This window comes from Balaenoptera ricei, chromosome 8 (assembly GCF_028023285.1).
Source record: "Balaenoptera ricei isolate mBalRic1 chromosome 8, mBalRic1.hap2, whole genome shotgun sequence".
NCBI classification, from domain to species: domain Eukaryota; kingdom Metazoa; phylum Chordata; class Mammalia; order Artiodactyla; family Balaenopteridae; genus Balaenoptera; species Balaenoptera ricei.
Genome location: NC_082646.1, coordinates 58,641,858 through 58,669,490, shown reverse-complemented (window position 1 = coordinate 58,669,490; position 27,633 = coordinate 58,641,858). Strand labels below are relative to the sequence as shown.

The 27,633-nt window shown below is 51.8% G+C and overlaps 1 protein-coding gene across 2 annotated transcripts; it reads left to right on the top strand.

The window, feature by feature from the left end:
* Positions 1 to 452: 452 nt before the first annotated feature.
* Positions 453 to 14,107, top strand: TSKU (tsukushi, small leucine rich proteoglycan). Of its 2 annotated transcripts, none has more exons than XM_059929453.1 (2): positions 453 to 538; positions 11,641 to 14,107. In XM_059929453.1, the coding sequence occupies exon 2, from the start codon at positions 11,649 to 11,651 to the stop codon at positions 12,708 to 12,710; it is 1,062 nt and encodes a 353-aa protein (XP_059785436.1). In that variant the 5' UTR covers positions 453 to 538; positions 11,641 to 11,648; the 3' UTR covers positions 12,711 to 14,107. The 2 variants fall into 2 exon arrangements, with proteins under 2 accessions (XP_059785436.1, XP_059785435.1); XM_059929452.1 differs by lacking the exon at positions 453 to 538 and adding an exon at positions 5,228 to 5,367.
* The last annotated feature ends 13,526 nt before the right edge of the window (positions 14,108 to 27,633 follow it).

Genomic DNA, 27,633 nt, shown 5'->3' with positions numbered 1-27,633 from the left:
ACCCAATCTCTTTCTCTCTCTGCGCCTCTCTCTCTCTCTCTCTCTCTCAACACAAACACACACACACACAACACACACACATACACACACACACACTCCAGCGACCTCCAGATGTTCCCGACCCTGCGGCCATCTGCTGAGATGGCTCAGGCGCTCCGCGGAAGGGGGCAGGGACCCGGGATGCAAGAAGCTGGGAGCAAGGCCGACTGGAGTGGGCGGGAGCTGCGTGCGCACTTTTGAGACGCTCCCTATGGTGGAACCCGGGCTGGGCAAGGGCTCTGCCGGCGGGCAGGGGGCGGAGCGGGGAACGCGCCGGGAAAGGCCGGCACTTTGGCGACACTCCCTAAATCGCCCGGCGGCTGGCCAGAGCCACCACTGGGCGCGGGGCGGGCGGGGGAGCGCCCAGCGGCGGGCGGGGGCCGGGGGGCCGGGGGGCCGGGGGGCGGGCCGCGCCGCGCTGAGAAAAGCGCCGGCCAGAGGGCCCGCGATCGGGCCGCCTGGGTGAGCGTGCCGAGGCGGCTGCGGCGCAGGCTTCCAGGTGGGTGCGGGTCCCCGGGCGGAGAGGGGAGTCCGCGCAGCGGGCGAAGGACAGGAGCCCCCCAACCCCCACCTCGCAGTTCCATCCCGCGAGCGGACGGTGCTGGACCCAGGGGCGGGGCCGGGGCCCCTCAACTTTTCCTGGACCCAGGGCGTCGGCAGCGGCGGCCTGACGCCCGGGACTCGGCCAGAGTGGGGAACCCGGACCTAGAAGGGGGCTTCCAGGAGACAAAGGCTGTGACCGGGGGCCGTGGGCGTGGGCCGGCGCCTCTGGGGTCTTTGTGCGGACACGTGCATCTCGCGTTTGTGGGTCTTTGTGAATTTGGTCCGGGGACATGCATCTGCCTGTGCCTTTGTATGTCCGTGATTTGAGGAGACTGTTTTGCGCCTGTGTCCACGTTTCGTGGGCCCGCGTTTGGTTGTGAGTGCTGGTGGGCGCATCGTTGTGTCCGCGTACGTGGTCTGTGCCTGTCGACGTGTCTGGGTTGGGTGTCCGTGGAGTATGTGCGCGCCGAGAGCCAGACACCGCCCCAACTCCTCGCTCCCTTGCTGTCCACCCGGGCCCAGACTTGGCTTCAAACTTTTCTCCCGGTTCCTCGGCAACAGCGCCCGTCCTCCTCCCCCTGCAGCCCGGGCGGGGGGCGCTGGCAGCCCTCCCCTCATTCACCTCCAGGGGTCCTTAGAGCCGCGAGGGGATGGGATAGGACTGGTGGGTGGGGCAATCGGCAGCGCCTGAGGACTGACCCGAGCCGAGGCTGGGCAGAGCGTGCCGCACACGCCAGCCGAACCGGCTGGGAGGAGAGAGGTAAGCAGCCGGTACTGGCCCCCGATCGGGGGCTGAAGAGAGGAGAGGAGCGGGCAGCTGGTGTTGCCCGCCCCACGCTCCTCGGAGAGAGTGTATGTGACCGAGAGAGATGTGTCTGCTTGGCGGAGAGGCCAGCCACTGCCCCCGGCTCCGCTTTGAGATCCGCTCTCCGTTTGTATCCTGCCCCGGGCGGGGGGCGGGGGCGGGGGGGTGTCGAGCCCTCCAATCCCGTAGGTGAGAAGGCGACGACGGCTGCCCGCGGCGCCGGCTCCCGGGACCTCCAACTGGGCTGCTGGGAGGAGGAACCTTGCACACACTATAGTTTCGAATGGGATGTCCACTGGCCCACAGTATGGCACTGGGCAAGTTGCTCAGCCTCTCTGAGCCGCAGTCACCTTGTAATGGAAGGGGCTGAGAACTCCCTCGCGGGGCAGAGCGTGCAGCGGCGATAACCAACGCAGGCAGAGACGGCCTGAGGTGCAGTGCCCGCCCACACTTGGCCTGGGTGAGGAGGTGACTCAGGAGCTTCTGATCCTCCCTGCCTGCTCTACCCTTCGGATAAGTCCAGACTTGCAGAGTTCAGGTCTGACCTGAGAAGGAGGGCTCAGGCTGCCGGGAGCCTCCTTTTGATCCTGGGCGGCAAAGATAACCCTAACACCTTCCCTCCCCTGCCCCTACCCCGCACCTGCCCCAGTCTTTAACCTAGAATTTTGCTTGATGCTGCAGACGTGAAGGATGGGCACAAGCCACTCGCCTCACTGTGGGCACTTTCCTTTCCCTCTTTGGGCCTCAGTTTCCCTTCTGGAAAGGGAGGTGCTGACAGCCTCTCTCCTCCCTTCCTGTTCTGGCTGACTGGTTGAGATCCTAGAACCTGGAAACACTTTGATATTTAACACCTCCATTCTGACTTGACCAGTTCCCAGGCACTAATTTGCTCTTTTGAAGAGGGAGAGGGGAGGTGGCTTTGAAGTTAGGTAGGGATGAAGTAAGGTGGGCTGGAGCCCCTGCAGCCCAGGAGGGGAAGGCTGGAAAGCAGCAGGCTGGGGAAGCCAGGTGAATACACCCGGGAGGGAGGCAGAAAGTATCTCCCACAGAGGGAACTGCCCTGCCCGGCTCTGTGTGTTCTGAAACAGGGCAGGGGTGGTCAGCATTGTGGACTGTCAGATGCAAGGTTGGAGAGGGAGGGTTGGAATTCAACTTGAGGCTGGGAAGGAAGGCAGGGGCCAAATATGAGGGCCTTGAATGCCAGACTTAGGAGCTGGGATTTAGGCAGTGGAGAGCCGCTGGAGGGTTCTTTAAGCTGGCATGACAGGGTGGGGTTGGTAATTCTAGGAAACCTTCCTCTGGCTTGTGGGTGGTGCTGGAGCCTGGGAGACCAATCTGGAGGCTAAGTGCTCCAGCCTCTTAGAGTCAGAAGGAGATTTTCACTTACTTCATTGCTTCCTAGCTCTGTGGCCTTAGGCAAGTAACTCTACCTCTCTGATTCTCAGTCTCCTCATCCTTCAAATGAGGTTAGTAATTCTGGTCTCACTGATCTGTTGTGAATGTTAAATAGGATAATGAATTACATGTGCTAATAAAATGAGAAGAGGTTTGTAGTCTGTATTACATCATGCAGACATTTGTTGGATTGCACTGACAATAGAAGGCAGAGCCAGCATCTACTATGGTTCTAAATTTGATATCAGCCCCCGGGAAAGCCCTAAGTATCCTGCAAGCTTGGACCACTGGTAACCTCTCCTAAGCATAGGGAAGCTTTTTGCCTAGGACGTTTCACTCATCTGGTTTATCCCGTTCACATTGCCAGGCCCCACACAGGAGAGGAGATGGACGGTCAGATTTGGAGACGGCCACACAGCACAAAGTGTGTTGTATCTTGACGGGGCCACCCAGGGGCCACTGGAGCCCAGGGAGAGGGTGACCTTTTACTGGATGATGGGCAGGTTAGACTGGGAAGACCTCACAGAGGAGGTGACTTTTTTTTTTTTTTAACATCTTTATTGGAGTATAGTTGCTTTACAGTGTTGTGTTAGTTTCTGCTGTATAACAAAGTGAATCAGCTTTGTGGTTGCCCACTCTCACCACTATTATTCAACATAGTTTTGGATGTTTTAGCCACAGCAATCAGAGAAGAAAAAGAAATAAAAGGAATCCAAATCGGAAAAGAAGTAAAACCGTCACTGTTTGAAGATGACATGATACTTATACATGGAGGTGACTTTTGAATCGAATGAGTGAGAGTTTGCATGGAAAACAAAGAAAAGAAGGGTGTCTCTGTCATCTTCATCCGAGGGAACAGCCTGTGCAGAGATGTGGGGCCCGATGAGTAAGACAGGCCTCTAGACTGGCAAGCTGTCTTTGCAGGATAGGTTTTAAACCAGGAGCAGTGATGGGGTCCTGGTCTTCTGTCGGGATTGTACTCTGGTGCCCAGCAAGGCCGGCAGTTGGAAGCAGAGGGCCAGGAACAAGGCTGTTGGAGCAATCCAGGCCAGGAGGTCTCCTGAACCTGACCTGCGCAAGGTCGGGGGGTGAGGGAGGGGAAGACAGTGAGCCAGCCACCCACCCAGGGGTAGCTGCTGAGTCTCATTCTGTCCTCATTCTGTCACAGGTGACACAACTGCTTCAGCCTGCTTTGGCCTCTGCCACCTTTCCAAACTCCCTTACCAACTCCCTGGTAGAGCCTGGTCAGTGCTTGTAGCCCAAGCGGGATCCTGGATGGTGCACTGGGAGAGAATCCAAGGAAGAATCCATTTTGGAGTCTTCTCTGTCCTCTGCCCCTGTCTTGCTTTCAGATCTGCTGGTGTCACGGCTCCTTTTTCTTTCCTGGCCCCGGAAATCACCCACTGGGGGCAGGAACCCACATGCAGTGAGCACCAGTGTGTGCCAGGCCCAGGGCTGAGTCTTCACTTTACCTTGTGTAATCATCCCAGTGGCCTGCTGGGAGCAGTACTAGGTTTCTCACCATGTTACAGATGAAGACTCAGACTCAGAGGGGAGAGAGCCTCCTGGCAGGTGAGGTATGGTGGGGCTGGAACCTGGTGCGCCTGACCGTAAAACCCGTTTCCTCTGCCCGACACTGCCTGCCCGTGTGTCCACACACGCCTCAGACCAAAGGGAACTTGCGAAGCTTCAGAATGGAGAAAATAGTATTGGGAGCCTTGTCTATTTCCCTGTAGATTATCCTCCAGGGATGATGTCATGGAGGAGGCTAGGCACTGGCTGTCAGAACAGCTGGATTCTGAGTCCAGCCTCCGACCCCACTGGCTGTGTGACTCTGGGCAGATCACCGAACCTCTCTGGGTCTCTACGCAGCTGTAAAATAGATACAATGCCATGTAACCTGCGATCTTGCAGGGTGACTGAACAGATAAGAGTTGCGGAGGCATTGGGAAGGTTGAGAGGTATCCTTTGGCGAGGTGGTAGTATTCTAAATGCCTGGTATATCTTCATATAGTACCTGCTCTGTGCCAGACCCGGCACTCAGGCCCAAGGACATAAAAGTGAACCTAACCCCATTCCTGCCCACAGGAGGACAGACAGGTAAGTGTAATTATAGTCCAGCACGATCCACACATGCCCATTTGTAAGTTGGGGCACAGCCATATAAGGAGCATTGGATCTGGAGCTCAGACATGTAGGTCTGAGACCTGGTTCCTCTCCTCCTCAGCTGAATGTCAGTCTCCTTGTCTGCAAAACAGGGACAGTAATCCTCATGGTCAAGGGCTGTGGTGAAGCAGAAACGAGATGCTGCTGTAGAAGTGCGTGGCGAGCTGACGTGTTTGTACAGATGTGCGGCATTAGTGCTTCTGTTGGGGGAGCCGGCCCGCAAGGCTCCGGGAGTTTGGCCCTGACGTTCTTTTTGCCTTGCGTTTCCAGAACTGACTAAGCCACTGGGGGCCGGGACGTTAATGGAATTTCCACCTGGGGATTTCGTTGGCGTCAGCTTGAGGGAGCTCACGATGAACATAAGTAGGGTTGGAGGCATCTCAGCATGGAGCAGCCGGTGGAGACAGAGCCCGTCTCAGGTGGGAGCTCGGCCCCCTGCCCACCTCGCCCCTTGGCCAGGGACTCCCCCTTGAAGTTGTGGTGAGGAGCTGGCAAATCTAGGGGCCAGAGATGCTGGGATACAGCACCACGGGCAGGCAGCTGGAGCCAGGAGGACCCGAGCTGGAATCCCTAACCCCAGGGAGCCCTCCTCAGAGGAGGAGGGAGGTTGGGGCCTTGTCAGCAGGCACCAGCACGGCGACCAGAGGATGTTAGCACAGGTAGTCACAGACCCGCCGGGTGCTGGCACCTCTTTGGGTAGCTGGGTAGGGAGGAACAGAACAAGGAATAACACGGTCATTGCCTTCAGGAAGCTTAATAAACCATCACCATCATTGTCTACTATGCGTTCAGCACTCAAGGCGTGGCAGTTGAGCTGACTATTTCACACGCTGTCCCATAATGCTTTCACCAACCCTGTGTTGTCGCCCCTGTTGAGGACACTGAGCCTCAGCAAGGTTGAGACGCGCCCAAGGCTAGTAGGTACAGAGCTGAATTCACATCCGGGTCTGAGTCCCGTGGTTGACTCTAAATTCTGGGCTCTTCATTCATCCAGCGTGTTTGCCGGGCCTGCCCGGCCTGGCCATGGCCCCAGGTGGGGGAAGGGATGAACAGGTGAAGAAGGCAGGGTCACTGCCCCAAGCTGCTCACACTTCAAGTCAGGAAACGGGCGGGTAAATAACGGCAGAGAATTTACCTAGTGTGTGTCTGAAGGAGGTGTGTTGATAGTGTGGTGTGAGAGGCCCGGGGAGCGAGGAAAGGAGGGGGGCGTGGCCCAGGAGCCTGAGTGGACAGAACGGGCTTTGTTCCACTGGCAGGGCCGGGGCAGGCCTGGGGATGCGGCAGTCCTGGCAATAGTGTGAGGCATCAGAACCCAGGTCCTGGGTCCTGCTCTGCCGTTTACTTGCAATCACTGCCCATCTCTGGGCCTCAGTTACTCGTGATCTCCGAGGGGCCTTCCAGCTCTCCAGCCCTGGAATTCTCTGAGTTTGGAAAAGTACGAGCAGAGGCTGAGAGTTGTCCAAAGGCCACCACCATAGGTTCAAATCAAGAGGGGAGTTCAGCCGAAGGAGGGAGGAAGGTGGGGACAACTTGCAGATACCTCTCTGCCGGAGAGAACTTGATTTCTGTAGGTAAAGTAGAAGTCAGGTGGTTTTTGAGAAGGGGGATGATGTAGCCAAAGCTGTTTTAGAGGTTCTCCCAGCAGGGTCTGGAGTGTGGCCGTGGGGAGACCTGCCTGGGGCCTGTTAGGGCCACACCGCTGACTCTTTTGACCTCACGGGCCATCTGTAAACTTTCCTTAGAGTCACAGTGGGCCCAGCAAGGAATAACTCATGGCCCTTGCCCAGAGGACCTTATGCTATATCCCCCTAACCAAGGGTGGGTACAGTTACTAAGCCTTCGTCCTGCTGCTCTTGTGTTCTATAACCTGGCTGATCAGTAGATGCCTTTCATCTGCAGGTCAGGGTTTGGAAAGTAAGTGATGTGTCCTGGGCCAGAGATCCTCCCTGGCCTTCCATGGTGAATACCTGTTTGCCTTTCCCTTTCTCCCGAGGGTAGATCACAGGGTCCCAGAGGGAGGGAGGGAGGCAGAGTCAGTACTACACAGAAAAGAAAACTGAGGCTCCAGGAAAGAAAGAAAACTGTGAAGGTCACACAGTTAGTAGCAGATCCGGAACTAGAGTCCTGATCTCCTGGGTCTAAGGCAGGTGCTAGTGATCTTGTTATGAGTTGTTCTCCTGTCCCCGTTGCAGATTTGTAAGCCCCATGAGGACAGGGGCCCTGGGACCTCCCACCCTGACCCCAACATACACCTCACATGGCCTAGCACACTGCCTTGCACTTAGCGGTTTAGTGCTGTGGTTGATTAATTCTGTCTGCAGTGGCTATGGTATTATAGGTGGTATTATAGGTAGAATGAAAAGGTACAGTGTTTCCATTATGTGGCTTCTACCCCTTGGGGCCTCAGTTCTCTACTGGGGCATTGGTCTTCTCAGTCTAATCTTCACAGCCATCCTCTCTGAGCCTGATAGGACCATCATTAGCATCCCAGGTTCACAGCTGAAGGAACTGGTCCAGGTAAAGTGACTTGCCCTGTTCACACTGCAAGTTGGTGTCCAAGGCCTTCTCACTCTCTAAGAAGGCCTTTCGTCTCCGTGGAGCTGAGGCTAGTGGTTTTTGTGAAGAGGAACTCACATGACTCATCCCTTCCCAGACCCAGCAGCCCTGTTGAGAAACAGCATAGTCATAGTGTGGCTTCCTAGGGAAAAACTGCTTTCCAGCAGGGCAGTGGTAAGAGCTTTGTCATGTTTGATACATATTTGCTGGAGGAAGGAGCAAGAGAGATGGGGTCAGGCCCACCCACTTATCCCCACCCCACCCGCTCCCATCTGTGGAGGGAGGCAGGGGGTCTCCACTGCACCCTTCGCCTGTGCTGGGAACCCTGCTTGGGTGCCTTACTCCCACCGTTATGTTTCATCCTCGTGACAGGCCTGTGAGATGGCCCTTAACATCTCTATTTTACAGATGAGGAGACTGAGGCTCAGATTGTGGCTAGCCAAGATCAGAGAAAGCAGAGATGGCCATGAGGCAGTCCTATTAGGAAGCTTCATTACTCAGTGTGTTTTATAGATACTTTTTACTGTAAGAGAGGAAATAAGATGAGAAAAGGAGATTAAGACATGGTTAAACCACTCAAAAGTTCTACCATCTAAAGAAAGACCACTACTGGGTTGACATTTCCTTCTAGACTTTCTAAAATTACGATTTACAGTGTTTTTTTTTTTTAATGCATAGTTATACTTTTCTTAGCATGCAATTTATCCTTATGATCTCTAGCATTATGGCATCAGCCCCCTCCTCCATGAGGTTGCAGACTCTTCTGAGCATTATTTTTATTGACTCCATAAGATCCCTAGGAGATTCCACAGGCATCTTGAGTGGGCTGGAAAGCCTGGTCCTGGAGTCAGGAGTCAGAGCCTGAGCACCGGCGGCCATCACCTCACAGAGGACCCAGGGACAAGTCACTGCATGCCCTCTGGGCCGCAGCTTCCTCATCACTAAAGTGAGGGATTGCATGCACTGCTTTGCAGCCCTCACAGCTCAAATGAGCAAAGGTCTTTTGGAAATTATCAGGGGCTGTGCCCCCGGCAGGGGTTTTCCTTATCTTCCCTCAGTTTCCTCCTGGGAAAGTTCTGCCCTCCCCTTGGCTCCTGGATCTTTTGCTCCAAGCAGCAGTGTCAGGCCCCAGCGTCTCGTGAGACACTCACAGGAAGGCACCCCTCCTCATGTTACCCCAAAGGGGACATTGCCTCTAAGCAGAACAGGGGCACTGACCCTCAAAGACCACTAGCCCACACCTCTGCCTCTGCCCCCTTCTGGGTCCAAAGTTGTGAGGCATCTCAGAGATTTCTTCCTTCTCTTCTCCCAACAGCGTTGGACGGCCCTGAGAGGCCCCTGAGCTCCGCTGTGACCTCAGGAAAGCCCCAGAGCCACTGAGTATTAGAAAGCTTGGTACCTACCTGTCCCAGCAGCCGATGGCAGCTGGAGCGTGGCCCTAGGACTCTGGATGCTTAGCTCTTCTTTCCCCAGCAACACACAGAAGTACACGTTCCACTTGAACCAAGCCAGTTATGAGGTTACAAAGGCCTGAGTTCACCTCCTGGCTCTGCCACCTTCCTCTTGCCACCCTCGGTTTCCTCCACTGTAACATGGACATAAGACTGCTTACCTCCTGGAGTGACGGGATGGCATAAGGGAACGTGTGTCCAGCACTTAGTGAGGGCAGGCTCTGTCATTGTCAGCACTTTCCACTTAACGTCCAGGCCTAGCACAGAACAGGGGCCCAGGGAGAGGTGTCCACTGTGCAGGGCTGAGCAGGGACCTTGTCCACGGTACCCTGGGAGCATCACAAGCGCAGTTACCCAGGCGGGTCTCAATCTACACTCCTGCTCCCTCTGTATCAGCTGTCACCACCATTGCCTCAGTGGCTCAGTGGTGACCACTCAGCATGTGTGCACAGCTCTTCACAGTTTGCATTGCACTACAGTGAGAGTTGCGTCAACGTATGTGAGGAGGGCAGGAAATACTGCCTTGTGGTACAGAGGACGAAGCCGAGGCCTGAGAGGCCCCCTCTCTAGAAGGGGAGGGGAAGCGTTGGGCTGTGTTACATAAGCAGGAGCTCATGAGGGGCCGTTTGGCACTTAAGAGGCACATTGTATAATCACCTTTGGGAACCAAAGGGTAATCTTAGGGCCTTTTTGTGCGTCTCTGGTGTTTGTTTAAACCCCAGGAAGGGTGGGTATGAGCCGATCAGCTTAGCAGGGAAGAGGAGGCCCTAGGTGGTAATGAACCCCTGCGGTGAGAAGCTCACCAGGGGAACAAAGGGGGTGTGAGGTAACTTAATATGTTCCTTTCAGTTCCAGACACTGGAACGCTCTGTCCTGCCTCAATTGGGACCAAGCCCAGGATGCACCTGGGCCGGGTTTAATCCTCAAATTGGACTCTACAGCAGAAAGGGGCGGGAGAGGAGGGGCCCACATAGGGGGGCAGGGGAGAATAGCCCCCCTTCTCCCTGCCTGTGCTCCGAGCCCAAGTGCAGATCAAGTGGCTGCCCCTTTAAAGTTTCATGTAGGGCTAGTAATGCTATCCTGCTGTGCCCTCCACACCCACCCCCAGTCCACAAGGTGGGCAGGTCCCTGGTCCACCCCTCCCTGAAGACCAGGGGGAGGAATAGGTGGAAGATGGGGCAGGGGGCAAGGGTGCAGAGCTGAAGAACCTGCTAGAGTGAAGCTTAGCGCCTTCTGTCTCCCGGGCTGAGTGGCTGCTTGCAGAGGCAAGAGTGTAGCCACAGACTGTCCAGTTAGAGGCTTTCACTGCTCAGCCCTCTCTCTCATCCTCCTGCGAGTGCCACTGTCCGAGGAGCTACAGACGTGCATGGGTATGAGGACTGAAGGTGACAGTGTACATGTAGTGCCCGGCATCAATGGCAGCTGCTGGTACAATTGTCCAGGGAGAGAAACTGAAGCCAGGGGAGAGGCAGTGGCTTGCATCGTAGCCTGTGTCGGTGGGAAGAGCCCCTCTTGGACCCCATCTCTCCTGCCAGTCCTGCTGGAGGCAGCAGATGAAAATAGAGGAATTGGGACTGAGCGGGCCTGGGTTCTAATCCTGCCCTGCTTTTTACTGGTTTGGGGTAAAACCCTTTTCCTCTCTAAGCCTCTATTTCTTTATTTGTATAATGGGGGAACCAGCCCAGCTGCCTGCCCTAGGTTAAAGGAAGGGCCAAAGAGGTGTAACAGCTCTAACAGCTGGGGGGCAGGGCAGGGCAGGGCAAGGGGGAAGGGGCTTGGCACAGGGTCCCCAACTGGAATGAAGGATCCTGCCTCTGGAGGCCAGGCCAGGTGAGAGGGCTTAGGACTGTGGACCCAGCCACTGTTACCCACAAAAGGAGTGAGGTGGGGACAGTCACTGCAGACCCCCCTTGCAGGAAGAGGCCTCTGTCTGGGAAGCTGGAGGGCGGGTCTCAGGCATGGCTCAGCCACTGCCAAACCACGACAGTGAGCCATGCTTCCTCTGTATGACATTGGGTTCCACTCCCACTTACTTCTGGCCATGCATGACTTTCTGAACCTCTCTAAGTTTCAGTTCCCACAAGCATTGCTGCCTTGCAGTTTTTGTGGTTGTGAGGGTTAAGTGGGACCGTGCAGGGAGGCAGCTAGCACAGCACCCAGCACATAGCACCCAGCATGTAGCATATGCTCAGCAGAGGTAAATGGAGTACCCTAGCCCCTAAGCTGTGACCCCTCCGCAGTAGGGCCTGGGTCAAGATGAGCCCATGAACCCTAGACCCTCAGAGCTGGAGAGGTCAGCCAAAGACCCATCCTGTCCAGTGCATTTCCAACTGCGTTCCTTAACATCCAAGGAAGGCTCCAGGCCCTCACCTTCACTTCAACCAGAACAGGCCCACTTTCACCTGCTAATCTTGTTTAAGGAAGGGTTCTCCTGCTTCCAGTTTAAAACCCAGCCATCTGGCCTAACCCCCTTTACCATACAGATGGGGAGACTAAGGCCAGAGAGGAATAGGGACTAGGAACTATATAAGGAGGGGTATTCAGGGAAAGCATCTGGGGGCACTGAGGGGCTGGTGGCAATTTGCAGCTGTGCCTACACACATCGGCTGGTGTCTCACGAGGTGGGTTAGAACCATCTGGTATGGGGTGCCTGCCGCCAGCCCTCACCTTTAGCTCTCTTTCTAGCCCACACCATGCTGTGGCCCCTGCTGCTGTTGCTGGCCGCCGGTGAGGCCCAGACCACCCGGCCCTGCTTCCCTGGATGCCAGTGTGAGGTGGAGACCTTTGGCCTCTTCGACAGCTTCAGCCTGACGCGGGTGGATTGCAGCGGCCTGGGCCCTCACATCGTGCCCGTGCCCATCCCCCTGGACACAGCCCACCTGGACCTGTCCTCCAACCGGCTGGAGACGGTGAACGAGTCCGTGCTGGCAGGCCCGGGCTACACCACGCTGGCCGGCCTGGACCTCAGCCACAACCTGCTCACCAGCCTCTCGCCCACGGCCTTCTCCCGCCTTCGCTACCTGGAGTCGCTTGACCTCAGCCACAACGGCCTGGCCGCCCTGCCCGCCGAGAGCTTCACCAGCTCACCCCTGAGCGACGTGAACCTGAGCCACAACCGGCTCCGCGAGGTCTCCGTGTCCGCCTTCGCCACCCACAGCCCGGCCAGGGCGCTGCACGTGGACCTCTCGCACAACCTCCTCCACCGCCTCGTGCCCCACCCCGCGCGGGCCAGCCTGCCGGCGCCCACCATTCAGAGCCTGAACCTGGCCTGGAACCGGCTCCACACCGTGCCCGACCTCCGGGACTTGCCCCTGCGCTACCTGAGCTTGGACGGGAACCCACTGGCGGCCATCGGCCCAGGGGCCTTCGAGGGGCTGGCAGGCCTTACACACCTGTCGCTGGGCAGCCTGCAGCGACTCCCCCAGCTGGCGCCCTATGGCTTCCGCGAGCTGCAGGGCCTGCAGGTCCTGGATTTGTCAAGCAACCCCAAGCTCAAGTGGGCAGGACCCGAGGTGTTCTCGGGCCTGGGCTCCCTGCAGGAGCTGGACCTGTCAGGCACCGGCCTGGTGCCCCTGCCCGAGAAGCTGCTCCTCCATCTCCCAGCGCTGCAGAGCGTCAGCGTGGGCCGGGGCGTGCAGTGCCGGCGCCTGGTGCGGGAGGGCACCTACCCCAGGCAGCCTGGCTCCACCCCCAAGGTGGCCCTGCACTGCATAGACACCCACGAGTTAGCTGCCCGGGGCTCTGATGCCTTGTGACGAATGGTGTGGCCTGGGGCCATGTAACAGACTTCGCCCTGGGCTCCCTCGGGTCCTGGGTAATTTATATTTTAACGTGCCAATGCCAGCAGGGACGCTGCAGGCCTGTGTGGCAGCATCATTGAAAGAGAGGCTTTGGACCTGGGACCCACACCCAGGAGCAAGGTTTTGCCCGTTTGTCTATGTTGCTCCCCAGACCATAAGCCGAGGGTCTTCGATGCCAAACCAGACAGCAGTTCCCTGCTGTCCTTCCCTACTTGTCCCCAAAGTGCCTTCCCTGAGGCCTGGACCAACCTGACCCATGACAGGAGGAGGGCGGGCGGGAGGTAGTGCTGCGGGGCAAAGGTCCAGCCACTCAGGCATGGGTTTCTTTTACGACACAGCCCTCTCTTTGCTCTGGGCTTGTGAGGCCTACTTCATCCTTTTTTCTTCCCCTAGAACTCTGGATAGAACTTTATAGAAAGGACTGGAGAAAAACACCTAGTCCACCTCCTCATGTGCCAGATGGGGAAACTCAGGCCTAGGGAAGGAAAAATGCTATTCTGAGGTCCTACAGTGGCAGAAGCGTGGATGGACCCAATGTCCAGCCTCCCAGCAGGGCCCCTTTGCACTTTCCTCTCTTCTCTAAATCATTCCCTCCCTCTCCCCTTTCTGGGCTCCCCCTTGCTTCCAAGACTCACATCCTGCCATTTGTGCCCTTTCCCTGTCGTCCCCAGGAGGAGAGGCCTCTGGGCCCGGTAGCCGGCTGTGGCACAAGCTAAGTCAGTTCACCTCGGAGCCTCTAGAAGCCTCAGGGATACCAGTCCCAGCCCTGCCGGTTTCCCACTCTGGGGTGGGGTCCCCCAGCATCAAGAATGGAAATGCGCCCATTGACCCCTGAGGTACTGCCTCTAGATGCAGTCCTGGAGCCCCTCCAGGCCCTGAGCTCCTGAGCTCCCTCAGACCCCACTGGCCCTATGCCCGACAGCCCAGCTCATCCTACTGAGAATGCAGTGAAGGAGGTAAGGGAGACCCCACCCATGTTTATGCTCTGCCACCAGGGTGCCATCTCAGCTTCCCAGCCCTGGGCTCTCTCCTTAGTATGGGGTTAATAAAAGTTGTTGCCTTTTTAATGGACTGTCACTTTCGGCCACCCCCCGTCCAGGTCCCTGCTGGCAGGGGATGGAAACAGGCCATTTGTAAAAGAAGAAAGACATTGCATTTGTTCGCTTTTGTAATATTGTGTCCTGGGGATGGGTTGGGGGAGGAGGCATTGGGTGAAAGCCAGCCATACGTGGCCATGTGGGCGTCAGGGGGCTGGTCCCACAGGGATGCCCACAGGACAATGAGAGCTCTGTCCTCCCCCACCGGCCCTACCCAACACCTGGTCCTTGGTTTAATAAACACTATAAAGAGGCCCTCTTCCCATCATTTGACCAGCATCCACTGACATTCCCTAGACTGGGCCCTGGGGCCACAAGGATGAATTGAGACAAGCTTGTTCTCTCTGAAAAGCCCAATAACCTCCCAGGATTAGGGGAGTGAGGTGACGTGAGGGAGGGAGTTCCTCGGGGGTGGGTGGCACCTTTCACTGCAGCTAACACTGCCTGCCTTCCTTATTTCCCCTCTCCCTGACGCCCCAACTCCATGAACTTGTCAGGCCCTGCGTGCCTCTGCCTTTGCTCAGACTGTTACTCTGGGACCTGGACCTTGCCCCCATCCCTGCCTCTCTACTCCTTCCCAGCCTAACAGACCCAGTTCCCACCTCACCTCCTTGGAAGCTTTCCCTGAGGTCCCCGTCCACCTCCCTCCCCTGAGCTCCGACAGTACTGTGTTCCTTCTTGGCATCTGACTGCTGTGGTATCCTAACTCCTGTTTGCACACTTCCAGTGACAGGGAACCCACTTCCAGCTCATCTGAATGGCTCTGCTGTCAGCAAGTTCTTCCTTCTAACTAGCCAAGAACTGCAGGAATATCCATCACCATCACTACCACCAAGTTTTTCCTGTTGTCTACTCTGTGCCCTAAGACTCATGTTCCTGGGGTGAGAGGGGGAAGGACACATGGAGGACACCTAACTATAAGAGCAGTACAGGGACCTGTGAGAGCCCTGTGGTGGGATTAGGAAGGCTTCCTGGAGGAGGCTCATCCATGGAGTTGAGAAGGACAAGTGGCCATGGAGTTGAGAAGGACAAGTGGACCTGGACAGAGGTGGCTGGCACTTGAGAGGGGTCATGGGTGAGCAATGGCACAGATTCCAGGACATTCAGGCCATGGGTATGGTTGGGGTGCTTGCCCATCATGTGGCTTAGGCCCCCCCAGGGCTTGGGCTCCCTGAGCCAGAGGCTGGCCCCCGCCAATATGGGAAGGATCTGAAGTATGGGGGACAGGGGAGGGTCAGAGTGAGACCCCAGCCTTCACAGTCCTCAGATTGGTACTCCATCCTCCCACATGCCTTGGGACAAGAGAGGCCTCAAATACAGGGGTGAGGGAGAGATCCCTGGGACTTTCACCCAGTGGGGCTTTAAAGCCCCACTTGAAGAAGGCGTCCTTGGGGAGGGCCATGGAACATTGGGGTCTTAAACTTAAGTGGCGCTGAAAGCAGGGGAAGGGAGGGCAGGACTCCCGCTGTTCACCTCCGCCCAGAGCTGCAGCTTCCACATCTGCAAAACGGGGCGGGGGTGAAGCTCCAGCGGGAGGGTGGGCAGACGCCGCCACACCGTGCGGGCTTCTCCTTCCTGGTGGGGGCATCACCTCGCGCACACCCACAGCCCCTGCGTGCTGTAGGGAAAGCAGAAGCCCCGCGGGGCAGCCGGCCCGCGGCCCCTCCGGAGGCTCTCAGCCCGCAGCGCCACCTCGTGCTCACGCATGGCCAGACACCCCAGATCCGAGAGGTCGCGGAGCCCAGGGCCTCTGGAGGCCAAAGTGGATCTGCGCAGTTTGCGGAGCCAGCCCCTCTTTCCCCTCGCCGACCGCCTTCATCCGGCCACCCTCCGCCTTCCTGGAATCCCGGGACCGAGAATGAGGTCATTGGAATCTTACAGAATTACAGAGGTTAGTGCAAAGATTCCGTTTTGGAGTTCCCAGAAAAGAGTTAAAATCCTGGTCCATCACGAGCCGGTTGTGTGACTTTGGCCACTGCCCATGAAGCCAGCCCTGCTGTGCTTTAATCGTATCATTACAGAGAAGGAAGAGGCAAACGCCCTGTGTTGGTCAATATGGCGAAAGAGCATCTGTAGGGATTTGTATGAAACCCAAACCCTCTGTAGCTCAGGGAGCCGATTAGACTCTTTCAAATCCAGTAATTTCCCTCCATGGGTGTTATCATACCACCCCCTGATTTCCCCAAATTGTCATGGCCAAGGGGCCAAAGGGTTGCCCTCTTGGAGAGAGAGGGCAGATGGCAATGGAGATACTAACACCTAGCAACTGCCTCCAAACCAGCTCATAGGATGTTTCTCTGGACAAGACTGCCAGGCATGTGGGGGACAGAGGCCTACCTCTACTCGTACCTAATGTCCACCAAGACACTAGAGGTCATCGTAGGCTAACAGGGCTCACCCACTGGTGCTCAATGTTCTGTGTGGGCTAATTCGACCAAGGAGCAAATGTCCACTGATACCTAATATTTATCAGTACCTAATGTCCATCAATGACAGCCCTCACCAATGGCTGATATCCACAAAGGGAAAATGTCCAGTGGTGGCAACGTCCACTACTGCCCAACACACACCAATGCCAGTGCTTGCAGGTAGTTCCTTGCAATGATCATTGCTCTTCGTGTCACTACCTAATGTTGGTCCAGACTTAACATCTGGCAACAGCAAATAGCCGTCTAGTTAAGTTACATGCCCTGTGTTTATTTTTCTCTTTTATTTATTTAACTCCCAGTGGTTGTATTTATGGGGATTATTGTGTTTGTTGAACTGGGTGGGAAAGTCTTCCTGTGTTTACTGTTTAATTCCAAAAGCTATTTATTATTTTATTTGGCATACCCATTAGTCAAAATATTCCAAATTAGGAACACAGGCATACATTTATGTTTCTTGACATATACACATATGTACATGTAACATGTATATATAATTATTAAATACAGGAATGATAAAGAAAGACAGAAAAAGAGAAATTGCTTTGAGAACAGAGGTGTCAAGACAAGAAAAATGTTCTAATTAGTTGATTCTTAGAGGAAGCAACTTTTCCAAAGTTGAGTGATAATTCGAGACATCGGCCCTCCTGCTCTGGCAAAGGACAAAAAGCCCTACACTGGGCTGAAAAAAGCTAGGTTCTCTAATAACATTAAGACACTGATGCAAGGGCTCCTTCGGGCAGAAGAGCCAGTGGGTAAGGCACAGGCTCCAAAGGGAGGCTGCCTGGCTCAAGGGCAGCTCTGCTACTTCCAGCTAAGCCACTCAGCCTCTCTCTCTCTCTTTTTTTTTCTTTTTTTTTGGCTGCATCAGGTCTTCCTCACAGCATGTGGGATCTTCATTGTGGCGTGCAGGCTCTTCATTGTGGTGCATGGGCTTCTCTCTAGTTGTGGCACGCAGGCTCAGTAGTTGTGGCACACGGGCTTAGTTTCCCCACGGCATGTGGGATCTTAGTTCCCCCACCAGGGATCAAACCCACGTTCCCTGCATTGGAAGGCGGATTCCTTACCAGTGGACCACCAAGGAAGTCCCTCAGCTTCTCTCTGAGCCTCAGTTTCCACATCTGTATAATGGATATAGTAGCCACCTCAAAGGGTTGTTGTGGGAAAGTCAATGTACATAGAACATTTAGAATTGTGCCTGGCATATAATAAGTGCCATATAATAAATAATCTGAAATACAGTTGACTCTTGAACAACTCAGGAGTTAGGGAAGCCAACCCGCCAAGCAGTCGAAGATCCTAGTATAACTTTACAGCCAGCCTTCTGTATCCATGGTTCCGCATCTGTGGTTTCAACCAACTATGGATCATGTAGTACGCATTTAGTGAAAGAAACCTGCATATAAGTGGACCCATGCAGTTCAAACACGTGTTGTTCAAGGGTCAACCTTACTTTTTTTTTTTTTTTTTTTTTGAAAATTCTTTCTTTTGTCAAGCTTATAAGCATGCTGTGACTCAAAACATTCTCAGACAGGGTTTCTTTGGTGGCCATCGGCTCTCAGCAGGTGATCTCATAGAATCTGTTATGCTTAGGAATTTGACTGAAATGAGCTTCTACCCTCTGCACCAGAACATTTCGAAATGGCCTCACCACACAGCTTCCTCCCAACACTCAGTGCTGAGGAAACATCCCATGACCATCCTCCCCAGCCCTGGCAGTCAAAGATGGAATGGCTGGCCTGCTGTAATTTGAGATGCAGGGAAAACTTGCTACTCTTCTCACTCTCCCAGACAGCCTCACTCTCTGTCTGAAATTCTACCATTACTCTTTGGCTTTAGCTGTGATTGTTGTCTGATGTCCTTGCTAGATAGGCAGGGGCCCAAATGTGATGTACTCTAAAAGCTGATTTGGGGACTTCTCTGGTGGCGCAGTGCTTAAGAATCCGCCTGCCAATGCAGGGGACACAGGTTTGATCCCTGGTCCAGGAAGATCCCACATGCCACGGAGCAACTAAACCCGTGCGCCACAACTACTGAGCCTGCGTGCCAGAACTACTGAAGCCCGTGTGCCTAGAGCCCATGCTCCACGACAAGAGAAGCCACCACAATGAGAAGCTCGTGCACCGCAATGAAGAGTAGCCCCCGCTCGCCGCAACTAGAGAGAGCCCGCGTGCAGCAACGAAGACCCAACGCAGCCAAAAATAAATAAATAAATAAATAAATAAAAATTAAAATGTAAAAAAGACTTTAAAAAAGTGATTTTAAGGTGATATGTTGATAGGACAGTTGCTTAACATTATGATTCTAGAGGCAAGATTGTGAGACATAAAGAAGGTAGTTGAAGGATAAGGTGTTTTACATATGCTGCCTTCTCTACCAACCAATGTGATATCCTGTTATATTGGTGACCCCCAATGAACCACATCTGGTATTATCACCCTGTGTAGAACCATCCTCTTGAATCTGGGCTGGGCCTGTGATTTGCTTTAATCAATTGAATGCAACAGAAGTGGCTCTGGGTCAGTTCCAGACCTAAGTCTTAAATTCTGGCAGCTTTCCCTTTTGCAATCTTGGGAATCCAGAGCTGCCATGTTCAGAGTCTGGTGAGACCATGTGGAGAAGCCCTAAGGCCATATACAGAGAGAAAAGCTAAGCCATCCAGTATCCCAGCAGATAGCAAACCCCATCCAACCCTTTACACACATAAGTGACTGCAACAAAAGCAGCAGAAGAACCAACCAGCTGATCCCAGTCCTGACTGCAGAATAGTGAGCAAATAAAATGATTGCTGTGCTGAGCCATTATACGTTGGAGTGGTTTCTTACACAGCAGTAGATAACCAAAACAATCAAGTCACAGGCTGGGTTTCCCCAGCCCTGTCGCCCCTCCTCCACCCCCTCTGGCTTTCCTGGTGAAAGAACTGCTAACCTAGTCATGGGACATGAGCAGCTGAAGATGCAAAGATGCCAAATGACAAAGCCAGACAGCCAGAGCCTCCTTGAGGATGGTCAGTCTGAAGGGACCAGGCAGAGAAGCACAGTTGAAAGGAAACACATGTGCCCAGTATTTTAAAGTTTATGAGGTGCCACCCTGCACATGAGCTCATCTCTTGTTATGTTTTCGTCTCACGGCCACACAGCAGGCTTGGCCTGTCTCCCCTCAGCCTCTCACTCTCCTCTCAGCCCAGACAAATGACTTGCAGGTCCCCAGACAGACACACCTCTCACGCCGAGACTCCCCTTGTCTCTCCACAGCCCCACCTGGGAACCTGGAGAGTAAAGACTTAGACCCACTGTCCTGCTGGGGGCCTTCTCCTTCCCTCAGAGCCTTTCCTCCAGACCCAGGGACTTACAAGCAGCGAACTGAGGCTGGTGGGAGGCCAGGCACTGGGTGGGGGCAGGTGAGAGCAGTCAGAGGAGAGCAGGGAAGAGGGAAGCCAGTCTGGAACACAGGGGACCCTGGGGAAGGTGTAGCTTTTTAGTACTTCCCGCAGACTGTGGACAAAGTCATACTTAGCTCAAGCTTTAAAAATAATCTCCCCACACACAGACACAAACACTGTAATTTCCCTGGCTGGCCCCATCCGACATCTGTGCAGACACATGGGGGTGGGGAACAGGATGGGTGTTGGGAGGGAGTGTGTCTTAGGTTTGGAGCAGACCCCTTGGGAGTGACTACACGGAACTTCCCTTTGCTAATATGTTCTAAAGGAAGGTGACGCTCGAAGGAGTAGGCGAGGAGTCAGTGAATGCTCGCCTGTCCTCACACCCACCAGCCTGATTACCTCCCACTTATCCTTCCTGCCTCAGTGTTCCTGCCACCTCCTCTGGGAAGCCTCCCCTGACCACCTTCCCCATCCTACCCCAGGCAAGGTTAGATGCACCTCCTCTGTGCTCACCCAATACCTCATCTTCTCTCCAGAGTGACACTCATCACGTTTATTTTCTGTTTATTTTTCCAGCTTCCACTTTACACTGAGGGCAAGAACTGTGCCTACATTTGCTTTTCAAAGGGTCCCTAGCACCCAGGCTGTTGCCTGGCACAAAGTTGGTTATCAATACACATCCAAAAAATAAAATACATCCATTTTATTGACGGTTAAATGGAGACCCAGAGAGGTTAAGGGACTTTCCTAAGGCTGCACAACAAACTCAGCAAGAAACCAGCTCTTGAGACTTCCAGTTGCGCAACAGGACCCTCCCTCCCCTGCCTCCTCCCCTACCCCTCAGGAGGCAGGTGTGTGCACTAACAGGCCTGAAGGGGCCAGAGTCCCCTGTGAGGGTCCAACTCTTCCTCTCCAGCTCCTTGGCAGGGTCCCACCTCTGCTCTGACTTGCACCCTGTGTCTAAGTCTGTGCCCCACCTCACCCACCCCAACAGCAGCCCCACTGGCTATAGAAGGGCAAGTCCCACCTCTCAGAGCATGCTTCCCCAGCTGAAAGATGATTCGGAGATCGGGAGGCTCCTTCTAACTGAGGGTCTGGGAACCCCTATGGAAGAGACTGCAGAAGCCTAGCTCGCGGCCAGCTCCACATTGCTTGCTGTGTGGCATGAAGCACAAACCTTCACCAAGTACCAGAAAGGCCCAGAAATCTTGTTTTTATCAAATGTACCAGAATTTTACTTCAATATTACATAAGTTTCTAACTTCCACTATTGTGTGTGTGTGTGTCTCTGTGTGTGTGTGTTGCGCGCATGTGATGGTAGTTTTCAGATTTTGAAAACAAATCCAGATGATTCTACTGCATCATCAGGGCTGGGCAACACTTTAAAGTTTACACAGATCTTACATCTCACACCCATACCTCATGTACTCATCACAACCTTCTCATGAGGAAAGCAGGGCAGGGCCGATCACTAACCCATTTCACAGATGGGGAAAATGATGCCTGGAGAGTGGGTGGCAGAACCTGGGACTTGCACTCAAAAGCCCTATTCCAGACTCTGTCCTCTTCCCACTCCTCCGCAGAGTGATTCTGGTTCAAAAAAAAAAAGGAGAATGAATATAATTACTTGATAGACCTGCCCATACAGCTTGCTTAGTCCTGGCAGGGAGCTAAATCATCTGGTGGGAAGCCCATTCTCTAGGAGATGGGGGTGAGAGATGACAGGAATAATAAAACTCTGGGACAAAGGCAACAGGATGCTGAGAGAGTGACTCAAAAGATTAGGGCAGCCCATGGGGTAAGCCCCAGGCCTCAGAGCTCAGGGTCCGCTCCCACACAATTTTAAGCCAGCGTTTGTTAGAAAAACACCACAGTCCTGGCCACAGTGCACCCAGAGGTGGAGCAAACCCAGCTCTGGCCCCCGCAGCTCCTCAGTCTTCGACTGCTATACAGGGTGGCAAGTGGCTACATAGGCGGGGCTGGAACGTGAGTTCCCACCTGAAGGATGGGCGAACCAGGGGCGCCGCCCCGCGCCGCAAGAACGGAGCTGCAGGCCAAGCTCCAGGCTGAGTGCAGGTCTCAGGCCGGCCACCAGAGGGCGCTGCCTGAGACACTCCCCTTTCCTTTCTCTGCGCCGCTCTTCCCCCTCGATTCCTGGAGTTGACGCTCTAGCCCCGGCCTGGGGGTGGGGGTGGGGACGTCGCGTAAGGACAGAGCCCAGAGCAAACTCAGAGAAGCAGGAGCCAGAACCAGCAGTGGTTTTCGACAGTCACCAAGGACTCCATTGCCTTCACATCGTCCCCTCTGATGAAATAACTTCCAATCTTTGTGCTTTACAGAATTTTAAAACTAACGTATTCAGGTGGGGTTTTTTTCCAATTCAACAAATGGTCAATGCTTACATATTGACTTATTTCATTCTCACTATACAAAAAGATGTTTGACAGTTGAGAACAGTGAGGCTCAAAGAGGTTAAATAATTTGCCCAAGGTCACACAGCAGGTAAATGACAGAGTATATAGATTTTAAAATAAGTCTGTCTGATTCTGGAGCCCAGAAATAAGCTAAGTGCATAGAATGTAAAAGTAGAATACTAACCTTACAGAATCAGAAACAGAGAATCCCAGAGTGCCAGCCTCCTTGGCTCTTTCCTTACAGAAGCCAAGATCGGCTTGGTGGGGACTTTAGAAGGAACTCTGGGTCCTGCAGGCCAGTGGTCCTGAAACCGTGTGCCTCAGATTGGGACTCGAACCCACGCAGCCAGGACTCAAACCCGGCCAAAACCCGTGGTCTTCCAACTGAGATCATACACCTGGTTTTAGGACTCAATGAAACTCAGGTTCTTGATGTCTCATCACAGAAAGAATTCAGTGAGAGGGGCTTCCCTGGTGGTGCAGTGGTTAGGAATCCACCTGATGATGCAGGGGTCATGGGTTCTGATCCCTGGTCCGGGAAGATCCCACATGCTGTGGAGCCTAGAGAAAAACCCGCCCGCAGCAACGAAGACCCAATGTAAGCATCAGTAAATAAATAAATTAAAAAAAAAAAAAAGAATTCAGTGAGAGACAAAGTGATAGGTAAGAAGTGGATTTATTTAGAGAGAAACACACTCCACAGACAGAGTGTGGGCCATCTCAGAAGGTGAGAAAGGTACCAGGGTATGGGGTTGTCAGTTTTTATAGGGGTGGGTAATTGCATAGGCTAATGAGTGGGAGGGGTATTCCAGCTATTTTGTGAAGGGGCGGGGATTTCCAGAAATTGGGCTACCACCCACTTTTTGATCCTTATGATCCTGGCCTTGGAACTGTCATGGTGCCTGTGGGTGTGTCATTTAGCTTGCTGATGTGTTACAGTGAGCATATACTGAGGCTCAAGGTCTAGTGGAAGTTGACTTGTCCTCCATCTTGGACCCATTTGGTTCTAATCAGTTTATGTCATGTCCTAGGGCTATGGCATTCTTTCAAAGGTTGTACCCTGCCCCCTTCCCTCCTGTTTCATTTCCCCTTCAGAGATTTTACTCCCATATTCTTACGGGAAACAGAAGGGCGATGGTCTGTCTTCTGTAACTGCTTCAAGGCTGAGTAGGGGCATCGACCCTGCCTGTCAGGGAGTAAAAATCTCTGGATGCCTGATCTAGGGGCCCCAGGGACAGGAAAGCTCCTTGTTTTAGGTCAGTATGGGCTGGAATCTTCACATAGCTATCATCTTGGTGTGGAACTGTTGTAACTGCTTCCATAGCCTTTCTATGAATCTCCTTGATGATGAAGCAGTTTTTTTTTTTCAGATAAAATATTATAGGTTTATTTAAAACTTAATTCTCACCTTGAGTATGCAAAATACAAACTCCACAAAATGTTCATTTTTTTACTTTGTAGTTTACAAATATACAAAATAGAAGTTTGCTTAAATTTACATTACATATTTATTAAGGCAAGGAACTATATAGAAAAAACAGTTGTTCTGCTTAAGGCATACTTGGGAATAAACCATTGTACAAATTATGGCACATCTGAAACCACAGTGCATAACAGACTGTCTGCATAAAAAGGTTAAAGTAAACCAGGTGTATTTACCTGAGTTAGGTCATAAATGTAGATCGGAAGACAAAAATAGATTTTCGTTGTCAAAGTATGCAGCAGTTTGAGAACTTTGGCCTCATTTGGTACCTTTAGAACCAAGACTCACCAAGCACCATCGTTTAGGCTATTAAAACACATTTTTTGTACCTGAATTTCTTCCTGTTCTTCTAAGATCATAGTAATGGCTTTTAGAAGACAAAGAGAATACAAGGTGATCTTTATACTTATATTGCATTGAAACAATTCAAGGGATTTTGGTCTTCCCTCTCCCCAACTCACGGGTCTAATTTATATCCTGATACCCAAAACTTCCAGCCACCCCCTTGGCGCTTTGTCAGGAATATATATTCAAGTTGGATTTAGAATTGGAATGATAGAAGATCCAGTCACAGACCCCATCTGTTCTTTGTCATTTGGTTTCCTCATGTCTCCTGATTATCCATTCACAAGTTGACTTGTTGGAAACTTGACCATGATTGTAGTGCTTTCCAGCTGGGTTCCTCCCCTCACCGGGAAGACAGTGTGAAAGGTAAAAAATACTGAATTCTCGTCTGGCAGTGTGGGTCATATCCACTGTTTTGGGATTTAAAAGTGCCTCTTCATGTGTAAGGCGAGATGGTCGGACCTCAAAAATGCCCCGTCGCACTTCTGGCACTGGAAGGGGCGGTGTCCGGTATGTTTACCGTAGTGCCTGGTCAGTTCATCTGAGCGGGCAGATTTCCACCCTCAGCCGTCCCAGTCACAGTGGTAAGGTTTCTCACCTGTGTGGGTTCGCAGGTGTGCCTTGAGAATTGCCTGAAGAGCAATTTGGCAGTACTTACCCAGTGCCCTAAAAATTGCCACAGTAATTCCACTTCTAAAACACTCTTCTTAGAAAACAATCATGGAAAAGTATAAAATTTAACTACAAGGATATTCATCATCTACTGATAACAGCAAAAATATTGAAAACAACCTAAAGATTCATCAATAGGGTGGCTGTTTAAGTAACTTATGATATGTCTAAGGATAGAATATTGGCCACTCATTAAAAATTAAGCTGTGCATAGGCAAAACCAAAAACAAACCAAAAAAACCAACCATTAATCCAAATTTCACACTTTATACAAATTAACTCAAATTAGGATCTAATTGTATCCTAATTGGATCACAGACCTAAATGTAAAACATAAACTTATATAAGTTTCAGGGAAAAAAACAAGAGAAAATCTTCAAGACCAAGGGCTAGCCAAAAAGATTTTTGACTTGATATCAAAAACACAATCCATAAAATAAAAAATTGATAATTTAGACCTCATCAGAATTTTAATTTTTGCTCCATGAAAGACCCCCTAAAGAGGATGAAAAGACAAGATGTAGATTGGGAGAAAATAGTTGGACACCACATATCTGACAAAAGGCTTGTATCAAGAATATATAAAGAACTTTCAAATCTCAACAGAACAAGAACAGACACCCCAAGTAGAAAATGGGCAAAAAAAGAAACAAAAGCAGAAGAAGTGCACGTGAAGAAGATATACAGATGGCAAATAAATGTGAAAAGATGTTCAGCTTCATTGGCCATCAGTAAAATGCAGATTAAAACCACGAGATGCCACCACACACATCTCAGAACAGCTAAAATGAAAAATAGTGATGATACCAAATACTGACAAGTATGTAGAGAAACTGGATCACTTGTGCATTGCTGGTGGGAATGCAAAAGGGAACAGCCATTCTGGAAAATAGTTAGACAGTTTGTTATAAAACTAAACAATGTACTTACCATATGCCCCAGCAATCACACCCTTCAGCATTTATCCCAGAGAAATGAAAACTTGTGTTTCACAGAAAACCTGTACACAAATATTCATAAAGGTGATTCACAATAGTCAAGAATTGGAAATAAATGTTCATCAATAGGTGACTGGTTAAACAAACAACGGTATACCCACACCATGGAATACTACATAGCAATAAAAAGGAATGAATTATTGATATATGCAACAGCTTGGGTGGATTTCAAGGGAATTATGCTGTGTTATAAAAGGCAATCTCGGACTTCCCTGGTGGTCCAGCGGTTAAGAATCCACCCTCCAATGCAGGGGACGCGGGTTCTATCCCTGGTCGGGGAACTAAGATCCCACGTGCCACAGAGCAACTGAGCCCGCATGCCACAACAAAGAGCCCACTCACTGCAACTAAGACCCAAGGCAGCCAAATAAATTAAGTAATTAATTAATTAAAAAAATAAAGCCAATCCCAAAGGTTATATGCTGTATGCTTCTATTTATATAATATTCTTGGAGAAACAAAATTATGGAGTACAGATGAGCAGTTGCCAGGGGTTAGGAGTGGGGGAGTGGATGTGGTTATAAAGGAGGAGCAGGAAGGAGCCTTGTGGAAATGGAACAATTAGGTATTTTTATTGTAATGGTGGTCACATGAATCTGTACCAGTGATAGTGTTGCATAGAACTACACACACACACATACTGTGTAAAACTGGTGAAATCTGAGTACTCAGTAGATGATACCAATGTCCATCTCTTGGTTTTGATACTGTGTTATAGTTACACAAAAATGTGGCCATTGGAGGAGACTGGGTGAAAGATACACTGGATCTCCCTGTACGTCTCTTTTGCAACTTCCTGTGAATCTATAATTATTTCAAAATAAAAATTTTGTATGAAGCTGCAACCCCAGGGGTGGGAGGTGGTGGCTGGGAGGGAGCCTGAGAGAACCCTCTGGGGGACGGGTAATTCTGTTCTGTTGATCCGGGTGCTGGTTACACAGATGAGTTTGGTTTGTGAAAATTCAATGAGCCGTACATTTACAATCCATGAGCTTTTCTGTACCTATATTATATCAATACTTCAATAAAACATTTTCTTAAAGGTTAAACCCGCAGAAAAATATTTAAGGATGTGAGCAAATGTTCACTTAAATATAGATATCTTAAGTAGAAATAAAAGCAGAGTACAAAATAGTATATATTATTTGATACAATATTTGGTTTAAAAATTATATGAATGTATACATGCATAGAAAAGTGACTAAAGGAAGATATGCCCAAATGTTAACACTGGCTATCTCTGGGTGGTGGAATAATGGCTGATTCTAAATTTTCTTCTTTGGTCTTATTCATATTTGCTATGATAAATATGTATTACTTTTGGAAACACACACACAAAAAGTTGTTGTTGGTTTTTTTTTAGCAATTTCATGTATCTTTATTTATTTATTTATTTATGGCTGTGTTGGGTCTTCGTTTCTGTGTGAGGGCTTTCTCTAGTTGCGGCAAGTGGGGGCCACTCTTCATCGAGGTGTGCAGGCCCCTCATTATCGCGGCCTCTCTTGTTGCGGAGCACAGGCTCCAGACGCGCAAGCTCAGTAATTGTGCTTCACGGGCCTAGTTGCTCCGCGGCATGTGGGATCTTCCCAGACCAGGGCTCGAACCCGTGTCCCCTGCATTGGCAGGCAGATTCTCAACCACTGCGCCACCAGGGAAGCCCCAAAAAGTTGTTTTATATGCTAATCTTTGATATTTGTATGGCATTTCCTAGCTTACAAGTATTATTTAGAAAGATCAGGAAGACAGAGATCATTATTACAATTTTTAATATCAGGCAATTGTAGCCCAGGGAGGAGGAGTCGCTTATCCAAAGTCTCTCCACATTTACAAATCTGAGTGAAGACTAGTGCTCAGGTCTGCCAGCTCTGACCCTGAGCTTTCACCATCACTACCCTGCTAACATGGGCAAAAGACCATGCTGGGCACCAAGGGGACTTCCAAGGTAACTGAAATCATAGCTCTCTGAGTTAGACCTGACATGTCATTCAGTCCAATGCTACCATCCTCTACGTTATGCCCCCAAATGGCCACCTGGTCCTTACTTGCATACCTACAGTC

What these genes read in the sequence shown, in the direction of transcription:
- TSKU (XM_059929452.1), top strand. Translation starts at nt 5,334, where the DNA reads ATGGAGCAGCCGGTGGAGACAGAGCCCGTCTCAG. An exon ending in GGAGACAGAGCCCGTCTCAG is followed by an intron (nt 5,368 to 11,640) that starts GTGGGAGCTCGG and finishes CTCTCTTTCTAG; the next exon opens with CCCACACCATGCTGTGGCCC.